Below are 21,354 nucleotides of genomic sequence, written 5' to 3'. Positions count from 1 at the left end.
GTGGCGGCCTCGTCCATACTTCATAGTGTTGCCGCGAGCACGCATCCCGTCTGTTATCTCTGCCTGCTGGACTCTGACAGAACCCTTGGCCCGCAGCTGAATTGTATGAAACAATCCTTCGTTATTACTGAATTGTAATTGCAGAAAACCATTTCACAGTACGCAAAGTTATCCCACACATGTCAGTAGTAGTAGTACTTCAGAACAGAAATCCTAGAAAGCACAAGCCAGTTATACAAGTGACTAATGAAAGAAAAAAAATTAAAAGATAGCTCGATGCAGCTTTTCTGCTGCAGGCGTGAACACAATAGATGTTACAATTAATTACTAATTAGTAACTATTGGGGAAGTGGGGAGCATTTTTGTGTTGTTTCTGTGGATTTGACGTAATACTTTCTTATCCTTTTCAACGTCGCCACGACATCACTTATTGACATCCTTTGATCAGGTGAGTCACTTGAGCAGAGTAAACCTAGCTCAAATATTGGGGAAAGAATGCCATTCAGGTCGAAGGTAGAACAAGGGTCTTGCAGTAACCTGTCATCCAGAACATGAACAGGCTTAGTTGCAAATGCTTGATGAACCCACTGCCTAATGCTCAGATCTCCAACAAACATTGAATCTGTGGGCCTCTTTCCAGTGAAGACTTCAAGGAGCATGATTCCGTAACTGAACACGTCACTCTGGCGTGATGTCTTCCCATGAGATCCATACTCTGCTCAAGAATTTCACAAAACAAAATTTTAGACCGTTTAGCCAACCATTATACAATCCTTAATTATAAATATAATAGCAGTATGAACACACCTGGTGCCATGTACCCTAGTGTCCCATGCATATTAGCAGTGATCACTGAGTTGTCATCATCCAGTAGCATCTTTGCAATACCAAAGTCTGCAACATGCGCTGTCATGTCATCATCAAATAGTACATTGCTAGGCTTCAAATCGCAGTGCAGAACCACCACATAATGCTCATGGTGTAGATATTCAATTGCCATGGACACCTCTAGCATGATATCAAGCCTCTTGAGGAACCCCAAGTGCCATTTGCCTTCGGAGTGTAGAAGCATCTCCAAGCTGCCGTTGGGCATGTACTGGAGCACTAGCGCTCTGAAGTCCATGTTGGAACATGCGTACAACATCCTTATCAGGTTACGATGCCGAACCACGCGAAGAACATGCCATTCGGCATCAAAGCTTCTGATGGCCCGTTCAACCTGCAAGTCTAGAACCTTTATTGCCACCACCAAACCTGTGCTGAGTTTCCCTCTGAAAACTTTTCCAAAGTTCCCAGTCCCCAACAAGTTGTCATCGTTAAAATTATCAGTGGCACAAGCAAGCTCATGGTAGGACAGTAACATATGGCTCATAACATTGCCTGGATGAATGCCAGAAGCTTCAACCTCTCCGTTATTCTTACATTTCCTTCTGATTGTAAGGTAAACACAGAGAACAGTAGAACCAAATGCTATGGTCAAAGTAGGGAGTAGAAATCTTAGGAAGTGCCTAGTATTTGATTGAAATGTGTCGATACATGGAGAAAATCCCAGACGGGGTGCACCACAGAGCCCAGCATTCCCAATCAAAGATTGCAACGAGATGTTTGAGAAAACACCTCCATCTGGTATCTTTCCTTCTAGCACATTAAAGGATATATTCAAGGTTGTCAAATAGGTGAAGTTTGCAAGAAACTTTGGAATCGTACCAGAGAGATTGTTGTAGGAGAGATCTAAATATTCTAAGCTACCAAGCTTTTGAAAAGAGTCTGGGATCGAGTCATTAAATGAGTTCCTTGATAGATTTAGGAAGTTGAGCATTATAATTTGTCCAAATGATTCGGGGATGGTTCCATGCAAAAAGTTGGAAGAAAAGTCAATGGAAGACGCTTGCTTTAGCCCACTAACATCAGATGGTAGAACACCAGTGAGAGAGTTACGAGAAAGATTTAGTTCAATAAGTTTATCCAGTAGGAATAAGCTTGCCGGTATTGTTGAATTAAACTTGTTATAAGAAAGCCATATGTGCTCTAGGCTGCTCAGATTTTGAATGCTTTCAGGTATAGGCCCAAAAAACTTGTTTCTGTCGAGATAAAGCCTATCTAAGCTCTTGAGCATTCCAATTTGTGCTGGGATAGGGCCTGACATGTCATTGGCCGAGACATCAAGCCGCCCAAGATTTTGCATAACTGTGATAGACTCTGGGAGTGCTCCCGTGAGTAGGTTGTCGGAAAGATAAATCCAATTAAGGCTGGTTAAGTTTGACAGTGTTGATGGAAACTGACCCGTTAACTTGTTATGACCTGCTGTGAACCAAAATAACTTTGTAGACAGGTTTCCCAAATGTTCAGGGATCAGTGTCCCAGTGAAATTATTATGCCATATGTCAAGGACCTGGAGCTGCCTACAATTGGAAAGGGAGAACAAGAAGTCAAGGTTCCCCTCTAAATTATTCAACGACAGATAAAGCCTATTCATAGCAGGGAAGTTCCCAAATTTAGCTGGTACTGAACCGGATAACTGATTTGCTCCCAGAGAAAGGAAAGACAATTTGGATAAATTTGCAAGAGAACTTTGAATTGGACCAGATAGCTTGTTGCTTCCAAGGTTAAGATACGTCAGGTCTCGCAACATGCCTAATTCTTTTGGAATGTTTCCCGTTAGGTTGCAATAACTGAGCTTTAGTGTGGTAAGACTCGTGAGATTGCTAAGAACAGAAGGGATGGAGCCAACAAGGTAATTTTGGTTGAGAAGGAGAAACTTCAGCCGACGTAGTTTACCAAGTTCAGCAGGGATATCACCTGTGAGGCTGGTATTTGTGAGATTAAGCAGGGAGAGGAAAGTGAGGTTACCAAGGTGCGGGCTGAGTTCTCCTTGCAGGGACACAGATGGCAAGGATAGCGCCGCCACGCGCTGCCGGCGGCGGCTGCACGAGACGCCGACCCAGCCACAGAAGGAAGCATTGGTCGTCCAGCTGCTTGCAAGGATGCCGAGAGGATCGGAAAGCTGAGCTTTGAAAGCCAGCAACGCAGCAAGGTCGCTGACGCTGCCGTTGGTCGGAGCTGGAGTTTTGCTTGGAGAAGATGAACGCGCGACACAAGCTACGGGGGAAAACAGCGAGATGGCCAAAGGTAACAGTGCCAACGAGGTTCCTGCAGCAGCCATTGGACCGCGCTTGTTTGCCTGTTCAGTGGGATGCATCCACAAACACTCCGAAGAAAGGATGCATAATAAATGCTTCACCATAAGTCTGGTGCTGACAAACCCTTCGGAACGGGACAGTGGTCCTTGACCTTTTCTCATGTCATGTTTTGTTTGTATGAGTCCAATCTTCATCAAGTGATTAAACATGCAAGACTTTTTCTTGCTAAACTTGTGGTGTACGTACCTATCATCTGGCACTTTCATACAACTGTTACAATAACCGTGAGCTCATAACCGTGAGCTGATACCCATGAATACGACTGAGGGTCATACACTATCCGCTCGCGGATACTATCTCGGGAAAGAAAAGATGCATCATACATGTGGTACACAATACCACCAGGCCACTCTAAACCTCAACCTATGACCCGTGCCGACCAAACCTATCTAGGACAAGTGAAGGTCCTGCTCCAGTCTACCCATTGCCCACCATGGCCTCTTGGGGTTGTGCATTAAGTTTAGCTGGTGGGGTGTGAATCAAGGCCTCACATAGACAGGTACTCCCAAAGGCTGTACCTTTTTTTGTGCATATGGTTGTACAATTTACTAAAAAGACTTTCCCACGAGCCCATCCTTATGCAACTAGATTAAGCTTTTCAGATAGAATCCTCTGACGAGGCTACCCTCTTACTCACAGGTCCAACCTTAATTGGTTGCTAGACTCACTTTAGTTACTTTTATCTTATTTCCCAAAAGAAATACTCACACCTTTTTTAAGTTTTATAAATTGTGGGGTGATCAAAATGTATTTCCTAGGCATTCCTAGGTTCAAGGTATCAAGGTGGTTTGAAAATTATATAGGATTAACTAGGAAAAGCAGAATAGGAAAAATCCATGCAAAGCTTGTGGAAAGGTCATATTTATTATCTTGGTTCATTTTATTTGTAAAACTTGGGATTGAATGATAATGATTTGTGGGACTTGCCTTCCTCGAGATCTTGGTCATTTAGCAATTCTTCTTCATAATCTGGGTTGTCAAACTCGGCCCTGGTTTCGTCGAATTCTATATAATCATAGTTATACGTAAGCAATCATCAAACAATCTAGCAATACATCAAACATGGGTTAAAAGAATGAGTTTGGCTTTCGGAAGAATAAAGGGCGGGGCTTGGAATTTTGGGCAGCATTTGGGCTTAGAATTGGGTAGAAAGGTGAGTTTTGGAAAGTTCATATTTTATTCGGACTCATAATGGATGTAGTTGGGTTTTGGTAGGCTTGGGTTATTTTTCTAGAATTTTCTATAATTTTTCTAGAGTTTGTTGGTATAGTTTCCTAATTTTGGTAACATGAAAAATGGATTTTTCTATTTTAGAAAAGAGTGAAGATTTATTCTAGGAGCTACACGTATGAGATTTGGGCAAACAAGGTATGACTAGGTTTGAAATGGGTTCTAATATTTTTTGGTGATTTTTGGAAATTTCTATCATGGTGAAGTGAAAATTGGGGTGCACTAACCTGGGTGGCTTTTGTAGAAAGGGATGGAAGGGGGGAGAGATAGAGATAGGTAGGTCTGGGAGCGGGGCCATGCCGGCGCACCGTGGATGCAATTGTGTGGACCGGGGAGGCCGATGGGTCTACGGTCTACATGGACCAAGTCCATGGGAAAAAGGGAGAGGGAGCGGGCCTGGTGGGGCCATTTTGCGGTGAGCCGTGGGTTCGTGCACGTGGACCGGAGAGGGGCATGTGGCTATGGTCTCCGTGGATCAGGTGTAGGGACGGCGAGGGGAATGGCGGCGGCACCCAATTTGGTCACAAGAGGGTCGTGCGGGGCAGAGTTGCTCGCCGGGGACGAGCTGTGCCGGGCGGACTGGGCCACAGGCCTGGGCAAGAAGTAGCTCGGGGGATGGAGGAGGGCTAGACGGACTCAAGGAAGGTGGTGTGGAGGTCGGCGGCGAGCAGGCAGCGTGGCGGAAAGGGGAAGAGGTTAGGGAGTATTTGGAGGGCAGTAGTGGCATAGGCAGCATAACGGCCCTACCTAGGTTGCTTTCGCGAGCAGCGAGATGGACGAGGGTTGGTTGGAGGCGAGCGGTGAGCGGTGGGGTGAGAGGCGATGAGGGGTTCATGCAGAGCAGCTAGTGGGGACCGCTGTAGTGCGGGAAGGGGGTGGCTAGTGCCACGTGGCAGTCCGCGACTTTGACCTGGCCCGGCCCTATGGGGTAGAGCACGGCGGCGGGTGGGGGCGCGGCATGGTCCTATTCCGGTGAGGGGGGAGTGAGGTATTGAGGGGAGGGGTGAGGAGGCAGTGAAGGGCTCTGGGGGTCCTTTTATAGGTAGCCGGGGCTACCAATGAGTCTCGTGGAGAGCTCCTCGAGCTTATCTGGCTGAGGTAGCATGGCACCAGCGTGACAACAGTGGTGACACGCGTCACGGATGGTAGGAGGAGATAGGATCGGGGAAAGGGTTTTTGCAGGGGAGGACAGGTACGCTGGACATGGCTCGTGCTAGCGCACATGATGCACTTGTCAAGGGGGAGAACCAGGCCGAGGACGAGGAGATCAGCTTGGAGCGTGAGCGAGTGGATAGGGGCAGGCGCGTTCTTGAGCAGGAGGGGGAGCACTGGCAGCCGCGGGGGATGGCGGGGACGCAGGCGATGGTGGCGTGCTCGACAGGGGTTGCAGGGCTGGCTAGAGGTGCAGGCTTGTGTGGCAGGCGCATGGCGGCGGCGCGCGCGAGCGTGGAAGGGGGAAAGGGGATGAACAAGGAGAGAACACGGGCAAGCGAGCGAGCAGGCCTGGTTGGCAAGGTGGGACGAGAGGAGGCGGGCTGGGTAGGGGAGCAGCCCGAGCAGGAGAGGAGAGGAGGCAGGCCGAGCTAGAGGTAAGGGTGGGCCTAATGAGAGGTTTGCGGCCCATGGAGAGATTTGTGGGTTTGTAAATGGTTTGAATTGGGTTTTGAGTTGAAATTTGAATTGAATTTCAAATTTGAGTAGGATTTGTAGTATAGGTTTGAAACAAAAGTTGTTATTGAATAATTGGAGGCAAGGTTAGGTAGTTAGCTCGTACAAATGCACATGTGCTTATGAAAATTATATTTTGATGCATATATTTCAAATGCAAGGCTCTAGGGTTTGAGTTGCTATATATATTTTAGAAAAAAATTTCAGGGTTCATATTTTTTAGAGGTATTTGAAAATTTGGGATGTTACATAATGTGTCCTGAAATCTCTAGAATGCCATGTATTTCAGGACGTAGGGAGCATGTGCATGCATGAGGACCTCACAGGGGACTGTATAATCAAGCGGATGGAGGCCACGAGTATCAATCAAGCCAATAGCAAACAACACAAGCCAAAATAACAGTAGTGCCAACGAGGTTCCTGCAGCAGCCGTTAGAATTTAGAGTGCGCTTGTTTGTCTGTTCAGTGGGATGCATCTACAAATACAGTGAACATTCTCAAATGTATGCATGTGTAAAGCAACACTCCGAAGAAAGGATGCACTAATAAATGTGACACCATAAGTCCGGTGCTGACAAACCATTCGGAACGAGACAGTGGTTCTTGACCTTTTCTTGTTTCATGTTTTGTTTGTATGAGTCCAATCTTCATCAAGTGATTAAACATGCAAGACTTTTTCTTGCTAAAATTGTGATGTCTCTATCATATAGACTTTCATACAACCGTTACAATATTTTTATCAAAAGGTAAGACTCAGGTTGTTCTAGAATGGTACCATGCAGTTGCTTTCCTGACAAAAACCCAGCCGATTGAGACTAGCTAGTAGAATTTGACACACTTTAGGTCGATTTTTTGTTGTCAGATGCAAACAAAATTTGAAGTGGATTTGACATGTAACATACAAAGTCATGGATGCCCCCAGACTTCCTTTCCAACAGAAGGAATTCTAAGTAACGTACATACAAAGTAATTGGCAAATAGTTCTGGTCCCCATCCGGCCACAGCTTCCTTTCCAACAGAAGGAATTCTAAGTCGCACATGTTGCTGTCAGGCATTGGACCTTAAATTGGCCCCAAGGTTTGGTTTGTATGAGTCTAGCTGTGGCAGAACCAAGTTAACCCGGCTAAAGTGTACTCAACATCGCTTTTAATGTAAATGGACACTTTAATCGAATTAAAATGGTAGTATGTCGGGTTTCACCTGATAAAACCACGTGTCTCGGATCGAAACAAAGCATACTCTCACGAAGACGAGTCCAGAGATTACAACAATCCAAATAAATTATTACAGGTCCAAATTAAGTTATTACAACTCAAGAGTTCAAATGCATAAAGTAGATAGTTTAGAGTTCAAAGAAGCGGAAATAAACGGTAAGTCTAACGTCAATATAAGATACCATGGTGAAGCCTGCCCTGATATCAATCACCACGTTCCTCACCGCTGACCGAGGACGGGTTCCACTCAACCGTCCAACCTGAAGGGAGCTGGGTCGGCCAAGTCACACTGGCAACCAAGTCATTAACATCAACCATACCTGAAAACATAGCCACAAGCAAAACTGAGTATACTAATACTCAAAAAGACTTACCCGTCAGGTGGTGTCTAATCCACCGACTTCTAAACATGCAAGGCTTTTTGGTTGAGGGGTTTGTTTTGCCAAAAGCATCTAAAGTGGATCCTTACTTTCAAATTTTAGCAGCAAAATTCTAGTTGATTATCCATTCTAAGTAAGAACTTATTCTAAGCAAGCATGATAGAACACGCAATTTAATTCAAACATCAATATTAATCATCATGCTTGTTCCTTTTATTACTCAGTGCAGCATAGTGATCAAGCAGTCCCAAACTGTGAGAGACAGACAATTCAAATCGAGTTTCTTAACTTTGCAAGGTGAACCTAAACCGACGACATATGTGTACCACACCGGGTCCACACATGTCAGCCGTTTCTATTGATTCCCAGGCACGTGGTCAGGCCAACTTCCCTTGGATACAATGCCCCACGGATCCGAAACGATGTCGTACCGTAACTGCACTTGTACCCACATGATGCATTAGGGGAACCCGGTTCCCGAGAGAGTGGGGAGGTATGCCCACGTCCCGGTTCAATCTGGTACTAGGCTTCCCCATCCCATACTAGGTATGAGTTTAGTACTTTCAAAATATAGGCGGGGCATCCACCATTCCAAAATATAGGCTGACCAAAATTAGGTGCCCAGCCTCCTAGCGCTAGGACTGGCAGAGCCAAGAAGGCACACCGACCAAGATTAGCCACCCAGCCCCTGAGCACGAGGACTTGCAGAGCCAAGAAAGCGCACCAAGTCAAATTAGGTGCCTTGCCCTCGAGCGAGAGGACTGGCAGAGCTAAGGAGGCACGCCGACCAAAATTAGGTGCCCAGCCCCTGAGCGCGAGAACTAGTAGGGTCGAGGAGGCCCGCCTTGTAGGAGAATAGGAAGGCGCAGGCGTGGTGGTAGGGTGGAAGAAGTAGCCAAGGCGGGGGAAGGATCTTCTCGGGGAGCACGTCCAGGAGGAGCAGGATGAGGCCGAGGTGGGCATTAATTTGCGCACTACTACATTCAGGCCATGTTTAGTTTCCACCAAAATCCCAACTTTGACACTATGCAAAAAGAAGATTCCCCATCACATCAAACTTGCGATACATGCATGGAGTACTAAATGTAGATGAAATCAAAAATTAATTGCATAGTTTTGTTGTACTTTGCGAGACAAATCTTTTGAGACTAATTAGTCAATTTTTCGACAATAATTCACAAATACAAACGAAATGTTACAGTTGCGCATTTATGACAAACTTCCAACTTTGGCACTTCCAAATTGGGAACTAAACAAGGCCTCACATTCATCGAGCTGATCGAGGTCAACTGCACTGCGTCACATTGAATTGAAAGTAGCAATAGTAGAGCAGTAAATGGAGTTCACTGCAATCAGCATGGCTCCGCAACGCTGGCGACGGACGACAAGCAGTGCAGGTACCCACTGAATCCGGCAGTCGCCGCGGCGCCACGATGCACGTTGGTGGGGAGGGCCGGCAGGCTCGCATCCCGGGACTGCAGCACGTTCATCGCGTGCACGATGGACGGGCGCTCCGTCGGCACCGGGTGCGAGCACCAGAGCCCGACGACGAGCACGCGCTCCATCTCCCTCGCGTCGAACTCGCCGTCCAGCCTCCCGTCGGCGGCCTCCAGGACGGCGCCGCGGTCGTAGAGCTCCCACACCCACTCCGCCAGCGACAGCGTCTCCCCGCCGGGCTGCTCGTCCGTGGCCAGCCTGCCGCAGGCCACCGTACCTCCAGCAGCGCGACGCCGAAGCTGTACACGTCGGAGGCCGTGCTCGGCCTGCGCGTGTTCACCAGGTCCGGGTCCATGTAGCCCATGGTGCCCATCACCACCCTGGTGGTCCGCGGCCCCGCGCCGTGGTCGACGAGCCGCGCCAGCCCGAAGTCGCCCAGCCTGGCTCCGAGCGAGGCGTCGAGCAGGATGTTGCTGGGCTTGATGTCGCCGTGCACCACGCACTGCTCCCACTCCCCGTGCAGGTACACCAGCGCCGCGCCGAGCCCCAGCACGACCCGGTGCCGCTCCGGCCACGTCAGGACGCGGCGCCCGCCGTAGAGGTGCTTGTCGAGGCTGCCCTCCGGGACGAGCTCGTAGACGAGCAGGAGGCCCTTGCGGCTGTCGCACCAGCCGACGAGCTGGACCAGGTTGCGGTGCCGCAGCTGGCTGATGATCCGGACCTCCGCCTCGAACTGCCTGCGGCCCTGAGCGGAGGACTCCGGCGCCAGCACCTTGACGGCGACGTCGCGGTCCTGGCCCGCGAGGCGCCCGCGGTAGACGGAGCCGAAGCCGCCGCGCCCGAGCTTGTTCTCCTCGGCGAAGTTCCTCGTCGCCGCCGCCACCGCGCGGTAGGAGTACCGCCTCGGTCCCACCCCTTTCTCGAAGTCCGCTGCTTCCCCGGAGCACTGCTCGTCGGAGCCGTCGGAGTCGTCGTCGATTGCGCCGGCGTTCCGCTGGTGCGGTCGCTTCCTGCTCTGCCGCCACCGCAACAGGAGCACCACTGCCGCACTGCATGCGAGCAAGACCGCGAGCGGCGCAACCGTGGCGACGACTAGGACAACCCACCTCCGCAGCCTTCCTGTGGAAGCTGCTGCTGTGTTCGGTGGCACATTGGAGCTGATCGAAGCAATTCACAGCAGTAAGTTCTCGTTTAGTTCACTCCCAACTCCCAACTTTGATACTATGCAAAAAGAAGATTCCCTATCACATCAAACTTGCGGTACATGCATGGAGTACTAAATGTAGACAAAATTAAAAACTAATTGCACAGTTTTGTTGTACTTTGCGAGACGAATCTTTTGAGCCTAATTAGTCAATGTTTGGACAATAATTCACAAATACAAACGAAACGCTACAGTGTACTACAGTGCTGTAACAGTAATTTGACACCTTCAAACTTTGGCAACTAAACAAGGCCTAAGTACGTACAGACCAATCTTACTATTACTAATTGGAGGCTTCTTTTGAAGTCTTCAGGTAAAGCCACCTAGGATTTCTAGGTGGACACTTTAGAAAAATAGAGAAATTCTAGAAATTCTCACAAAAAAGCAAAACATCTAATCATCAACCTATAGATTCAAATCATCGTAACCATTAGATCTATTATGCTTTCTAAAAAAATACCCATATATACCATTATGAAAATAGCCTAAAGTAACCCCCTAAATTTATATATAAATTACTCACCTCTACCATTATAAAAAATAAACTAAAGTACTCCCTAATCTTCATCAAAATTACCCACTTATGCCATTATAAACAATATTTAAAATAACCCCCTAATTTGCAACTGAATTGCCAACCACTATTACTTAAAAAAACTAAAAAACTAAAGTAACCCCTAATCTTCATCAAAATTACCCACTTATGCCATTATAAACAATATTTAGGATAACTCCCTAATTTGCAACTAAATTGCCAACCGCTATTACTTAAAAAACTTAAAGTAACCCGTTAAATTTGCATCTATTACCCACACATGATATTATTAAAAAACATGATAACCCTACATTTGAATCAAATAACCTTAATTAAAAATATGTAGCAATATATCATTCTAAATCGTCTATATCTTGTCTTATTGGTATACGGTATAATAATTAAGATCTATACGCATAATGTGTGTCAACATTTATAAAGATATAGAGGAAGTGATGAGAATATAGATTTCTATGTTAAAATTGTATCTCAAACTTATGGTTCATTAAACAAATTCAAGTGCATACCTGCGATGCAAAGTGAAAGGTTAGAAATTATAAATGTGGATGAAAATATTAGAGTAATTACTAACTAGAATATATCGTAATTGGTGAAGATAATAAGTATATATCTATTTAAGTATCGTGTTCGAATATTTAACAAACGAGAGGTAGCTTATGGTAATAGTTTTGTAGCAATGTAGTCTCATTTTTCTCCATTGGAGACTCCAATTTAGTTTCCATGAGACAAGCTAGAAAAAAGAGACAAATTTTCATAAAAATCAAAAACATCAAACACCAATCCTGTAAACTCTAATACTCATAACGATTGATCTATTATATTTTCTAAAAAGTTACCCGCCACTATCATTGTGAAAATATTCAAAAATGAGATATAAACCTATATCCAAATTACCAAGCTCAGCTATTATAAAAACTAATCTAAAGTATCCTCATAATTTTCATCCAATTTACTAATACATATCATTATAAAAGCATAACTTAAAATAGCATTCTAAAATTTTATCTATGTTACCCACGTAGGTTGTTATTAAAAATAACCTAAAGCGAACACCTAAATCTTAATCTAATTATTTTCATGTGCATCCGAAAGAAATGTCAAAAAGTAAACTAATATATGATTCTAAATTACCTATTTATGTCATTGTTAATATAAAAATACTAAGTTAAAGTACATACACATGATGTGTGTCACCATTTAGACCATTTCTACATGTATGTGATGAATTAGTGAAAAATATCGATTTGTATGCTAAACATAATGTATGCAGGATTGGAGGTGTGATACAAAATGGAAAAAGTATGAATATGGATGAAAAGGTGCATAGAGTAATTATTAATTAAAAATCAATCACAGCTGGACAAAGATAGGTACATATCTATATAAGTATAGGTAATCAATTTTGATTATTAGCTAGGAGTTTAATTTCTAAATAATTTTTAAATACAATAACTTCTAAAAATATTAATCCGTGCCGGAGCATGGGTTGATGGACTAGTATAAGAAATGAAGAATTGGGAAATCAATGTACCTGTTCTCCCATATTGCGAAATCGTTCCCGCTGGTGGTCACCACGAACTCTGGGGGAACAATCTTGCTGACATCGTACCTAGCTCCAACCTTGGCTACCACCTTTCCGTCGATCGCCGCCACGTAGGTGTCGTGTTGAGCGAGCAGGATCCGCAGCGAGCTCGTCGGCCCGATCTTGTTCCGCGTCCGGATTTTTATCATCGTAGCTATCTCGTCTTTCATGGTCGGATCAAAGAAATGATCGTAGAACTACACCGGCAACAACACATTACATCCATCAGGATTATATTATAGTAAATAAATAAAAAGATAAATGATTCAAGGACGTACGATGCACGGGATGCCGGGATGCGAGAGGATGTAGGCGTAGCCCTGCAGGACCTTCTCCGGCGGGAAGGGCCAGCTGTGCTGCGTCTTGGACCCGGTGTCGTGGTTGTCGACGAACGTGACGCTCTGGGCTGGGCGCAGGCCAACCAGCCCGGGCGCTCTCCCCTGGGCGTCCTGCATCCTCCACAGCTCGCTGAAGTTGAGCGCGGCCTGCAGGACGCCCTTGGTGGTGTAGTCGAACGCCGCCGCGGGGCCGCCCACGGCGTCCACCCACGCCGCGAGAATCTGCCGGTGCGCGTCCTGGTTGGCGCGCGGCTTGCCGTCGGCCTCGTACGCCAGGTCCGTCCATATCTCCGCGGCGGCGAGGTCGGGCGAGGTGGCGTTGATGTACATGCCGGCGACGGCTGGGGAGTAGCCGTTAGCGAAGTCGAGGCGCCAGCCGTCGAAGCCGACGTCCGCCTTCAGCCAGTTGAGCCAGTCGGCGAGCTCGCTCCGGACGCGGGCGTTGAGGTGGTCGAGGTCCGGCGCTGGCTGGTAGTCCAGGCCGGTGTCGGCGTTGCCGGTGCCGTCGGAGTAGCTGTCGTTGCGGCAGAGCATGTGGGGGCCCCAGTCCAGGCGGCCGTCGGGCGTGCCGCCCTCGAAGATGCAGTAGACGCCGCGGCCGTCCTTGCGCTCCGCCGTGCGGTGGTTGAGGACGACGTCGGCGACGCACTTAATCCCCCTGCGGTGGAACGCCGCGACGAGGGCCCGAAGCTGCGTCTCGTTCCCGTACCTGGACACGTTCAGGTCGTAGAGCCGCCCCGGGAGGTAGCCTCGCGCGTCCACGGAGTGCGACGGCGGCGGCAGCCACACGTGGGTGATTCCGGCGCCGGCGATGGCGTTCACCTGGCTGCTCAGCAAGTCGTACCATCCTGATCCGCCCTGGCTGCATGACTCCCAATTGAACGCCTACAGAAAACGTAGTCCCCCGTCTAGATGTAGTCGAATTGTTGAAGAAGAATGGAAAAGTTATGGTGCAGACAGATAGTATTATTTACGTACGTACCTGTAACAAGATTTGGCTGAGTGCCGATTGGGACAAGGAGCCAAGGATCACAAGGAACAAGAATAAACACACCTGGGATTTGCGCATAATTACAATAGGATTATTAGGCGAATGATTGGTAGTTGCCGGTCAAACCTATCATACTGTAACATACTATAGATATAATGCTAAGAAGAGTACTTGTCAAAGCGTGTTCCAAATTTCCAATATGTATTAGTCTAGTCAAATCATGCATGTAAAAGGCCATAGGTGACCCAGTCGGCAGCAGAAAGCATGCATCTTCTGTGCGTGTTTTTTCTTCAATTAGTCAAGTCAAAATTAAGTCATATTGACACTGAATGCCTTTGGAGCACAAGTTGGCTACAGGAAAGGAAAATGATGAGGACGGAGAGCTCTAAAGGTATGCTACGAATTGGAGAGGTATTTGTGAGTGGTCACACACGTCGAAAGCGACGACCATTACGTCCTGCGACGTGCGCGCCACGCCGTCCAGGGACGACTTGGTGCTGCCCACACGCCGCTGTCGCGCCCGGCGCGCTGGAACGACGGCAGCCGGTTGCTGCCGGCGCAGGCGCCCGGGCAGGACGACGCCTCTGCTGAATCACCCCTGCTGTGCCAAGAATTAGGTACAAGAATTCACAGTCACAGTGGCAGAGCTACCTCTCACTGTTGCATTATCCACTATCCAGAGCAGGCCAATGAAACCCCTACTATTTGTAGCTATGGAGCACTTTAATAGTCTCATCATAGAATTCATGATATGGCAAATCGATTCTGCACACATATTTCTTTCTTTCACCAACTACATACTATAATTCAGGAGAAATCTGTTCCATTTGATTTTACCAAAGATGATCAATCTCACGCCCAGAACAATTGCGCAGAGCAGAGGAACACCGGCTTCAGCTATCGATCTCAGTTATATAAGCGTACAGGCCAAAAATACAGTCCCTGTTTCTTTCCTGACCAATCGAAGTCAGAGCTGTTTTCAGAACAAGTCATTGATTTTACCACAGAGCAGAGCAACACCTGCTTCAGGTACGAATCTGAGTCATATAGTCTTACAAGTACACCCAAAAACAAAAGATGCTCCACAAGCTCACAAGACACAAACTCAGCAACTGAACTCAGTCAAAATAGTCTCGCAGGGTCCAAACAAGACGGGACCAACAACTACGTACTCTGCCCACGTTCATAGCCACCAGGTCCAGTTCGCAAATAAGGTAGAGCCATCCCCTCAATATTAACAAAAAGAGCTGACAAGTTCAGATATTCATAAGAATTTTTGCAAATTGGAAACCTCTACTGAAATGCTGCACCAAACCATTGATATCTATCTATGCGTGTTTGGTCCTGACCTTTGCATCACTGCACATGCATGCTACAATTAATATACATATTTATTTTCATAAAATTAATATCTTTATCTGGGGAAGCAGGAACCCACATATACTATAGTTCAAATCCCAGACATGCAGGATTTTTCTGGAACCACTAATACCAATTACAGGAAAATGGAACTAAGTGCTGAACTCTTGCAGAATTCATACAATCAACTTAACAATGACAGAGGACTGGTAATAAAGCTGAACTCTTGATGTGGAGCATAAATGCTGACCGTGTATGCTTAATTTGCTTCCTTCTTCTCCTGATTTCAACTCGCCTCTGAGCCTGAGTTTCCGAAGGCTATTAACTTCACTTGCTTAAGCTCCTCCACCACCTCTGCCATGGTTGGTCTCTCCTCCACATCTTCCTTGAGACATCGGACAGCCAACGCGCCTACCCTGTCGAGGCACTCAATGGAACGTTGAGACTGAGCATCCTCACCAGAGAAGATGTCTCTGTCATACATCTTCCTTCCGTTGCCCTCCTTCTTGCAAGTCTTTACGAAGTTCATGGGGAGGCTGTTGCTCCCGTCATACTTGGCCTTCTTTCTGGTGATGAGCTCCAGGAGTACCACGCCGAAGCTGTACACGTCGCTCTTCTCCGTGAAAGAACCAGTGTTTATGTACACCGGGTCAATGTAGCTCATGTCCCCTGCCACCGACCATTTGGCATACCTGCTAGCAATGGACACGAGCTTGGACGACCCAAAGTCCGAGACCTTGGGGTTGAGGTCGTCGTCGAGCAGGATGTTTCCAGACTTCACGTCCCCGTGGATGCGGTTGTTGTGTCCGGCTTCTGAGTGCATGTAGGTGAGAGCCTCTGCAGAGCCAATGGCAATGTCAAGTCGCTTCTGCAAAGAAAGAGAGCGTGGCTTGCCGGCACCGTGGAGCATGTCGGAGAGGCTTCCGTTGGGGATGAACTCGAATACCAGCATGGGGATGCTCGTCTCCAGGCAACACCCAACGAGGGGCACAATGTTGGGGTGCCTGATGTCGAATTGGAAGATGATCTCGCCGACGAATTCACCCCCTTGCTGGGGTTTCTCTCCTTCTACTATGGGTCGTTTAACCGCGACTGGCTGGTGTTCATCGTTAATACCTTTGAAGACCATGCCAAAGGCACCTCTTCCAATTTCTTCCGAGAAGTTGTTTGTGAACTGACTCAACTTAGCTTCCGAGAAGATGACGATGTTCGCACCGCTTAGGATTTTACCACCATTTTTGTCAAAGTACCCTCTCCGAATACGTCGTTCGTGCTCCTTGTACAGGAGATATGGTAGGATTACCAGAATAGTGAGGGAGACCAATGCAACTGCAAGTACACGAAACATGCATATCTTTATACTGCTGTTAATCATGTCATTGTCGATTATACCATGGCATGCCAATCCATCAGGAGAGATATAGAAGTATATTTACTCCCTTCAATCTTACTGTTGTCCGAAAAGCTCTTTTACAATACATAATATTACTACTTAGTGGTATACAATATATATAATATATACCATTCATTATTATGGATAATTTAGTGATTATTACATTGTTAAATGTGATATTTCAAATGGAATGGTCTTTTAGCTAGTGTTAAAAAAATATTATAGTGATGCCATTTGTGTTTTTTTAACATGATACCCTTATACTACTCATGCATACTATCTATACCACATGTGAAGCTTTTAGATCATCAGATGTTTTTACCGTAAAGAAGCTCCTGAATACACTGAAACTAGTTGCTCGTCCCATTTCCTTAAACAGCTTTGGGTTGCTTCGTTACCTAAGGGCATTAAGAATAAATTACTTTTTATTTCTGATTATAAAATTGATATTGTATCCGGTCAATTCTAAAGAAAGCCTACAATTTTAATGCTTACTAAAATTGATATAAGACTCTCTTATATAATAACAGAGGATTTGACAACAATTCATGAATCCCACCTAATATAGCTGTTGCGTATCCTGGAAATATGCGCCGGCATCCTTTCTCACTTTTACCATCTCCTTTGTATCCAAATTTGCATTTGCACACGTAATCGCCCTGTGTGTCATGACATTTGCTATTACTGCCACAATGGTATTTTGTAAGTTCGCACTCATTAATGTCTGCATAACAGGAATACACGCTGAGGTAGTTAGATACAGAAATAAACCAATGATAAACTCATAAGTGATTTCTTTTTGCCACTTGATTACACTAAATAAATTAAGCACATAGGAAGCAGTCAGGGAAGTCACTAGCGTCACCGGAGATGCGGCAAAAACACAGCGAAGGAGCACCACTATTGAGAAAGCACCAAGTATTTTTTTCTATTAAGTTGATCGATCGTCATAAAACTCATTTACTCCCTCCGTTCCAAATTATAAGTCATTCCAACTTTCTTGAAAAGTTAAACCATTATATATTTGACTAAAATTATAGAGAGGATCACAAAGATTTATAGCACCGAATATATATACTATGAAAATATATGTAATGAAGAAGCTAATGATACTTGTTTGATATTATGAATGTTAGTAGTTTATTGTATAAATTTGGTCAAACTTGAGATGCTTTGACTCTCTAAAAAAGTTGGAATGACTTATAATTTGGAATGGAGGGAGTATTTTTTATTTCCTTTACTCAAGTGCCTTATAGGTAATTGTTTATATATAATTTATATATGTTACAGAAAGCTGTTTGGCTTTTTTGATTTATATTGAGGAAAATCAAAATTATACATGGCCGCAAAGTAAAGAAATCACTGGAACCACAATCAAGCATGCATGACTCACCAGTATCTGAGAATCCCAATCCCTCATACAAATATTAAACAGTGATGAAAAATACATATATTAAACATTAAAATACCGAAAATTGTCGTCCCACCTTGGTCTTCTATTGGGCAGATAGGATTAAGATTGAAATACAGCAAATGGATACAAATATAGTTTGGCTAACTTAGTGACCATGATGCACAGAGTTGACAATTAAAGGCCGACTAAAAAAATAACCAACCTAATCATTTTACAAATTACAATAATATAAACAAGCAATTAAGGCGTAAATTTTATCATGAATATATACTGTAGAGTATGAGTGAAGGATTTTAGTGGAGTTTTTCTCAATTAAAAATCAGACAAAAAATACATTTGGTAGTTTCAAAAAAAATACTTTATTATTGATTAAAAAAGATGTGCAAGCAAAAAGAAACAAAGTACAAAAGGATTAAAATAACTAACTTGTGCAGCCATCGGTGACGTAGGGGTTGCCCGCGTAGCCTTCAGAGCATTGGCACAGGTACCCAGATCCATGTGTAGCATTGACACACAAGCTGTTTCTACTGATGCAAGCAGGAGCTGTCTGTTTAGCCGACGCCCCAGCATCCTTTGTTGGTGCCTGGCAAGACCCGCCATCCCTGATGGCCCAATCAAGCACCATACGGATGGTTCTATTTCCAACACGGTCAGTAAAGGTCTTGTTTGCAAGACGTGCGAGGTCTCTCCGTGTGAAGTTGTACCTTATAATAAAGAATAAAATACCCAAGTTCATCACAGTAAGTTAAGAACATAAGATAAGCCACCATCATATTGACAAGTAACAGCTACCTCACGATCATAATTTAGACTTTTTAAGTTAGTAGTATTACGTACGAGCCTTTCTCCGCGATGAAAGCGTAGCTGCAGGGGCTGTATCGCCATGCAGTATTTGTGGGCGTATAGCTGTCGTCGTTCCCCAAGTTGATGTGTATCGTGGAGAGGTTGGTCGGGATGGGCATCTGGCAGCAGCCAAGGCCCGCGCACTCCTCGCCGTCTTGAGCCGCCGCATGCAAGCTCATGCAGGAGGTGTAGCAGCCGGTGTAGTAGCTCAGGTCCTCCCTGCCAGCTAGTAACGCCAACGTGCTGCAGCCGATGCCTGTGAAGACGTTGCGAGTTTTGGAGAGTAAAAACGGTCCGGTCTTGATTGACCAGACCTTGAATCCGGTTGAATCAGTGGTGTTGGATGAGTTGTAGCAGATGTAGGACACGGGGGAGAAGACACGAATCTCGCCGGCCTCCAACGAGATGCTGATGACCTCGAAAGGCTCCAAGTCGTCTGTGTCTGGTCTTGGAGGGTTCAAGGTATATAGTCTTGGAGGGTTAAAGCTATGGTTGCAAGTGACGGCGAAGTCGAAGTTGTCCGAGCCCCAGGCACATTCGACCCCGATGCCGAATGGGTAGGGAATGTTTACAGTGCCGCACATGCTAGGGCAGCCCGGCCTTGGAGCAGCTGCTACCACCGGTGGTGGTGGCGCTATGTTGGAACCGGAGGCTGCTGCCACCAATGGCGGCAGTGGAATTAGAGAGGAAAATGCTACGGCAGGAGTAAGGAGAAACCACAGCACTTGTGCTGCCATGGCTGCAAGGCGCTTCATTCTTTATGTTTCTTTAAGAACGAAGCAGCTAACAAGTTGCAATTCGCTCCGGCGGCGTGGCTATTTATAGGCGCGAGTCGTATGATTTACACTCATCAGTATTGTGGACGATTTAGGTCGACGGTCTCAAAACTCAAAACATGGTTGCGAGGAAACTTCGTTTATTAAATCTAGCTAAACTAAACATGGTTGCGAGGAAACTTCGTTTACTAAATCTAGCTAACTTATGCGAGGAAACATGCATTTCTGAAAAGTCAAAAAGTTCCATGCTTTCCTTTTTACACTGGACCTTCAACGTCATATCATGCTTGTTACACTGGACTAAACAATCAACAACGGAGACACCAAGGAAGGTGGCTAACTTCAGCAACAAGTTTGTTTTTGTTCACTATGAAACGTGGCAAGTGGCATCTAGTTAATTAAATTTTGCACTAGAATCACCGTTTGGCAGGACTTTCTGCACATCGAACGAGACGTACGGGTAATAATAAAACTTTTGTATTAACCTAGTGCTGACGAGAGTTTGGAAAGCCAACTTGATCACGTGCTTAAGGCAAAGACTTGGGAGGTCTCCGATACTACTAGGTCGTGAGAATGAGTGCGTTCATATAAGTGCATCACTTTCTTCGTTGAAGGATGATGAGGAGACCGTGAGGCCGTATCCACAAGAACTTCCAAGAGCAAAACCATATATAATACACGCCATGGAAAGGCAAGAAAAAGACAAACAAGCAAAGGTAGACACTAAAAGCACTCACTCAATCCTCGAATTTTATTCATGCTTAAGCCTTGCTTGCCCTCGACTAAGTCCAAGATACATGCTTAATCAGGAAATCAACACTGCCCGTTGATGTCATCCCTGCCCTCAATTATACATAACAAGACATATTGCTCTCTCAAGTGTTTGGTATTTAAAGTTCAAGTTGTGATCGACTGCTTTTCATCATGGAGGATAGACTAGCAATAAAAAACATGCTACAATAAAATAAATACAATGCTCTTGAACTTAAATGAACTTCAGACCTTTATCTTGTTCCATCGAGAAGAGTTTTTCAAAAGATACAAATCCAACGTAAGTGAGATTTTCTTGCAAAAACTCTTGGAAACACTCATCTCATCAAGTCACTCAAGCCTATACTAGATTATTTTTAACCTATTCTACTCATATATGAAAGTGGAAGGCTTATGTGGAGCTATCCTAGCAAAATATTATATTTGAAATATTGTCAAACTAAGAGAGGTTTATTAGGATTACTGAGACTTGTCAAAAAAGCCTTGGAAAATAAATGTTGGAGATTGAGAGTGATGAAACACACACATTTGGATAAGTTGACATGTGCAAGGGCAAAAGGTGATCGCGAGACACAAATGAAGTTCTCATAATCAGATTACACGTGGTTGGAAAATAAGTATGGATCAATCCTTAATTTTGAGAGCATCGGAAACTTTAATGAGGCTCCAAGAACTGCGGAGCATTTATTCTTTTTCTCCTTTATTTTTTATTTTCTTTATTCTTTTTTCTAATGTTTTTCTTTTTACATCTCAGAACTTTTTGCAACATAGTACTTTACGCAACAATAGTCAGAGATAAAGCGATGACTCCTCCCCCATGCTTGGACGATGCTCGTCCTCGAGCATGTGAGAGAAAGAAAGATAAACTGCAATCTAACGTAGAAACTCATAATGCATGGACAGAAAGGCTAGCAAGAAAAAGATTTACGCAAAGGAGATGGCCAACTTCTAAGTCTCATACCATAGAAATCAATTTTAATCCAGCTCATCAAAATATA

General features: G+C 45.3%; 2 protein-coding genes and 1 pseudogene across 2 annotated transcripts; all 3 read right to left on the bottom strand.

Moving 5' to 3' along the window:
- Positions 1–306: 306 nt before the first annotated feature.
- LOC117834537 (uncharacterized) lies at positions 307–3,163 on the bottom strand. The gene is made up of 2 exons (XM_072290311.1): positions 808–3,163; positions 307–715 (listed from the first exon to the last, which is right to left on the bottom strand). The coding sequence occupies exons 1-2, from the start codon at positions 3,161–3,163 to the stop codon at positions 339–341; spliced, it is 2,733 nt and encodes a 910-aa protein (XP_072146412.1). The 3' UTR covers positions 307–338.
- Positions 3,164–8,832: 5,669 nt separating this feature from the next.
- Positions 8,833–13,960, bottom strand: LOC117833496 (alpha-amylase type B isozyme-like; annotated as a pseudogene).
- A 1,213-nt stretch (positions 13,961–15,173) lies between these two features.
- Positions 15,174–19,610, bottom strand: LOC117833497 (wall-associated receptor kinase 2). Its single transcript, XM_034713010.2, has 4 exons — positions 18,804–19,610; positions 18,393–18,670; positions 17,112–17,276; positions 15,174–16,488 (listed from the first exon to the last, which is right to left on the bottom strand). The coding sequence occupies exons 1-4, from the start codon at positions 19,562–19,564 to the stop codon at positions 15,446–15,448; spliced, it is 2,247 nt and encodes a 748-aa protein (XP_034568901.1). The 5' UTR covers positions 19,565–19,610; the 3' UTR covers positions 15,174–15,445.
- Positions 19,611–21,354: the final 1,744 nt, after the last annotated feature.

This window comes from Setaria viridis, chromosome 8 (genome assembly GCF_005286985.2).
Source record: "Setaria viridis chromosome 8, Setaria_viridis_v4.0, whole genome shotgun sequence".
Taxonomy (NCBI): domain Eukaryota; kingdom Viridiplantae; phylum Streptophyta; class Magnoliopsida; order Poales; family Poaceae; genus Setaria; species Setaria viridis.
The sequence above is the reverse complement of the archived record's forward strand: the minus strand, read 5'-3'. Positions and strand labels throughout refer to the sequence as shown.

Excerpts from the sequence above, each read along its gene's own strand:
- LOC117833497 (XM_034713010.2), bottom strand. The coding sequence starts at position 19,564 with ATGAAGCGCCTTGCAGCCATGGCAGCACAAGTGCTGTGGTTTCTCCTT. Across the intron at positions 18,671-18,803 it reads TTCATCGCGGAGAAAGGCTC|GTACAACTTCACACGGAGAG; the intron begins GTACGTAATACT and ends CTTTATTATAAG. Across the intron at positions 16,489-17,111 it reads ATACGCAACAGCTATATTAG|TTGCATTGGTCTCCCTCACT; the intron begins GTGGGATTCATG and ends GTGTACTTGCAG.
- LOC117834537 (XM_072290311.1), bottom strand. The coding sequence starts at position 3,163 with ATGGCTGCTGCAGGAACCTCGTTGGCACTGTTACCTTTGGCCATCTCG. Across the intron at positions 716-807 it reads ACTAGGGTACATGGCACCAG|AGTATGGATCTCATGGGAAG; the intron begins GTGTGTTCATAC and ends ATTCTTGAGCAG.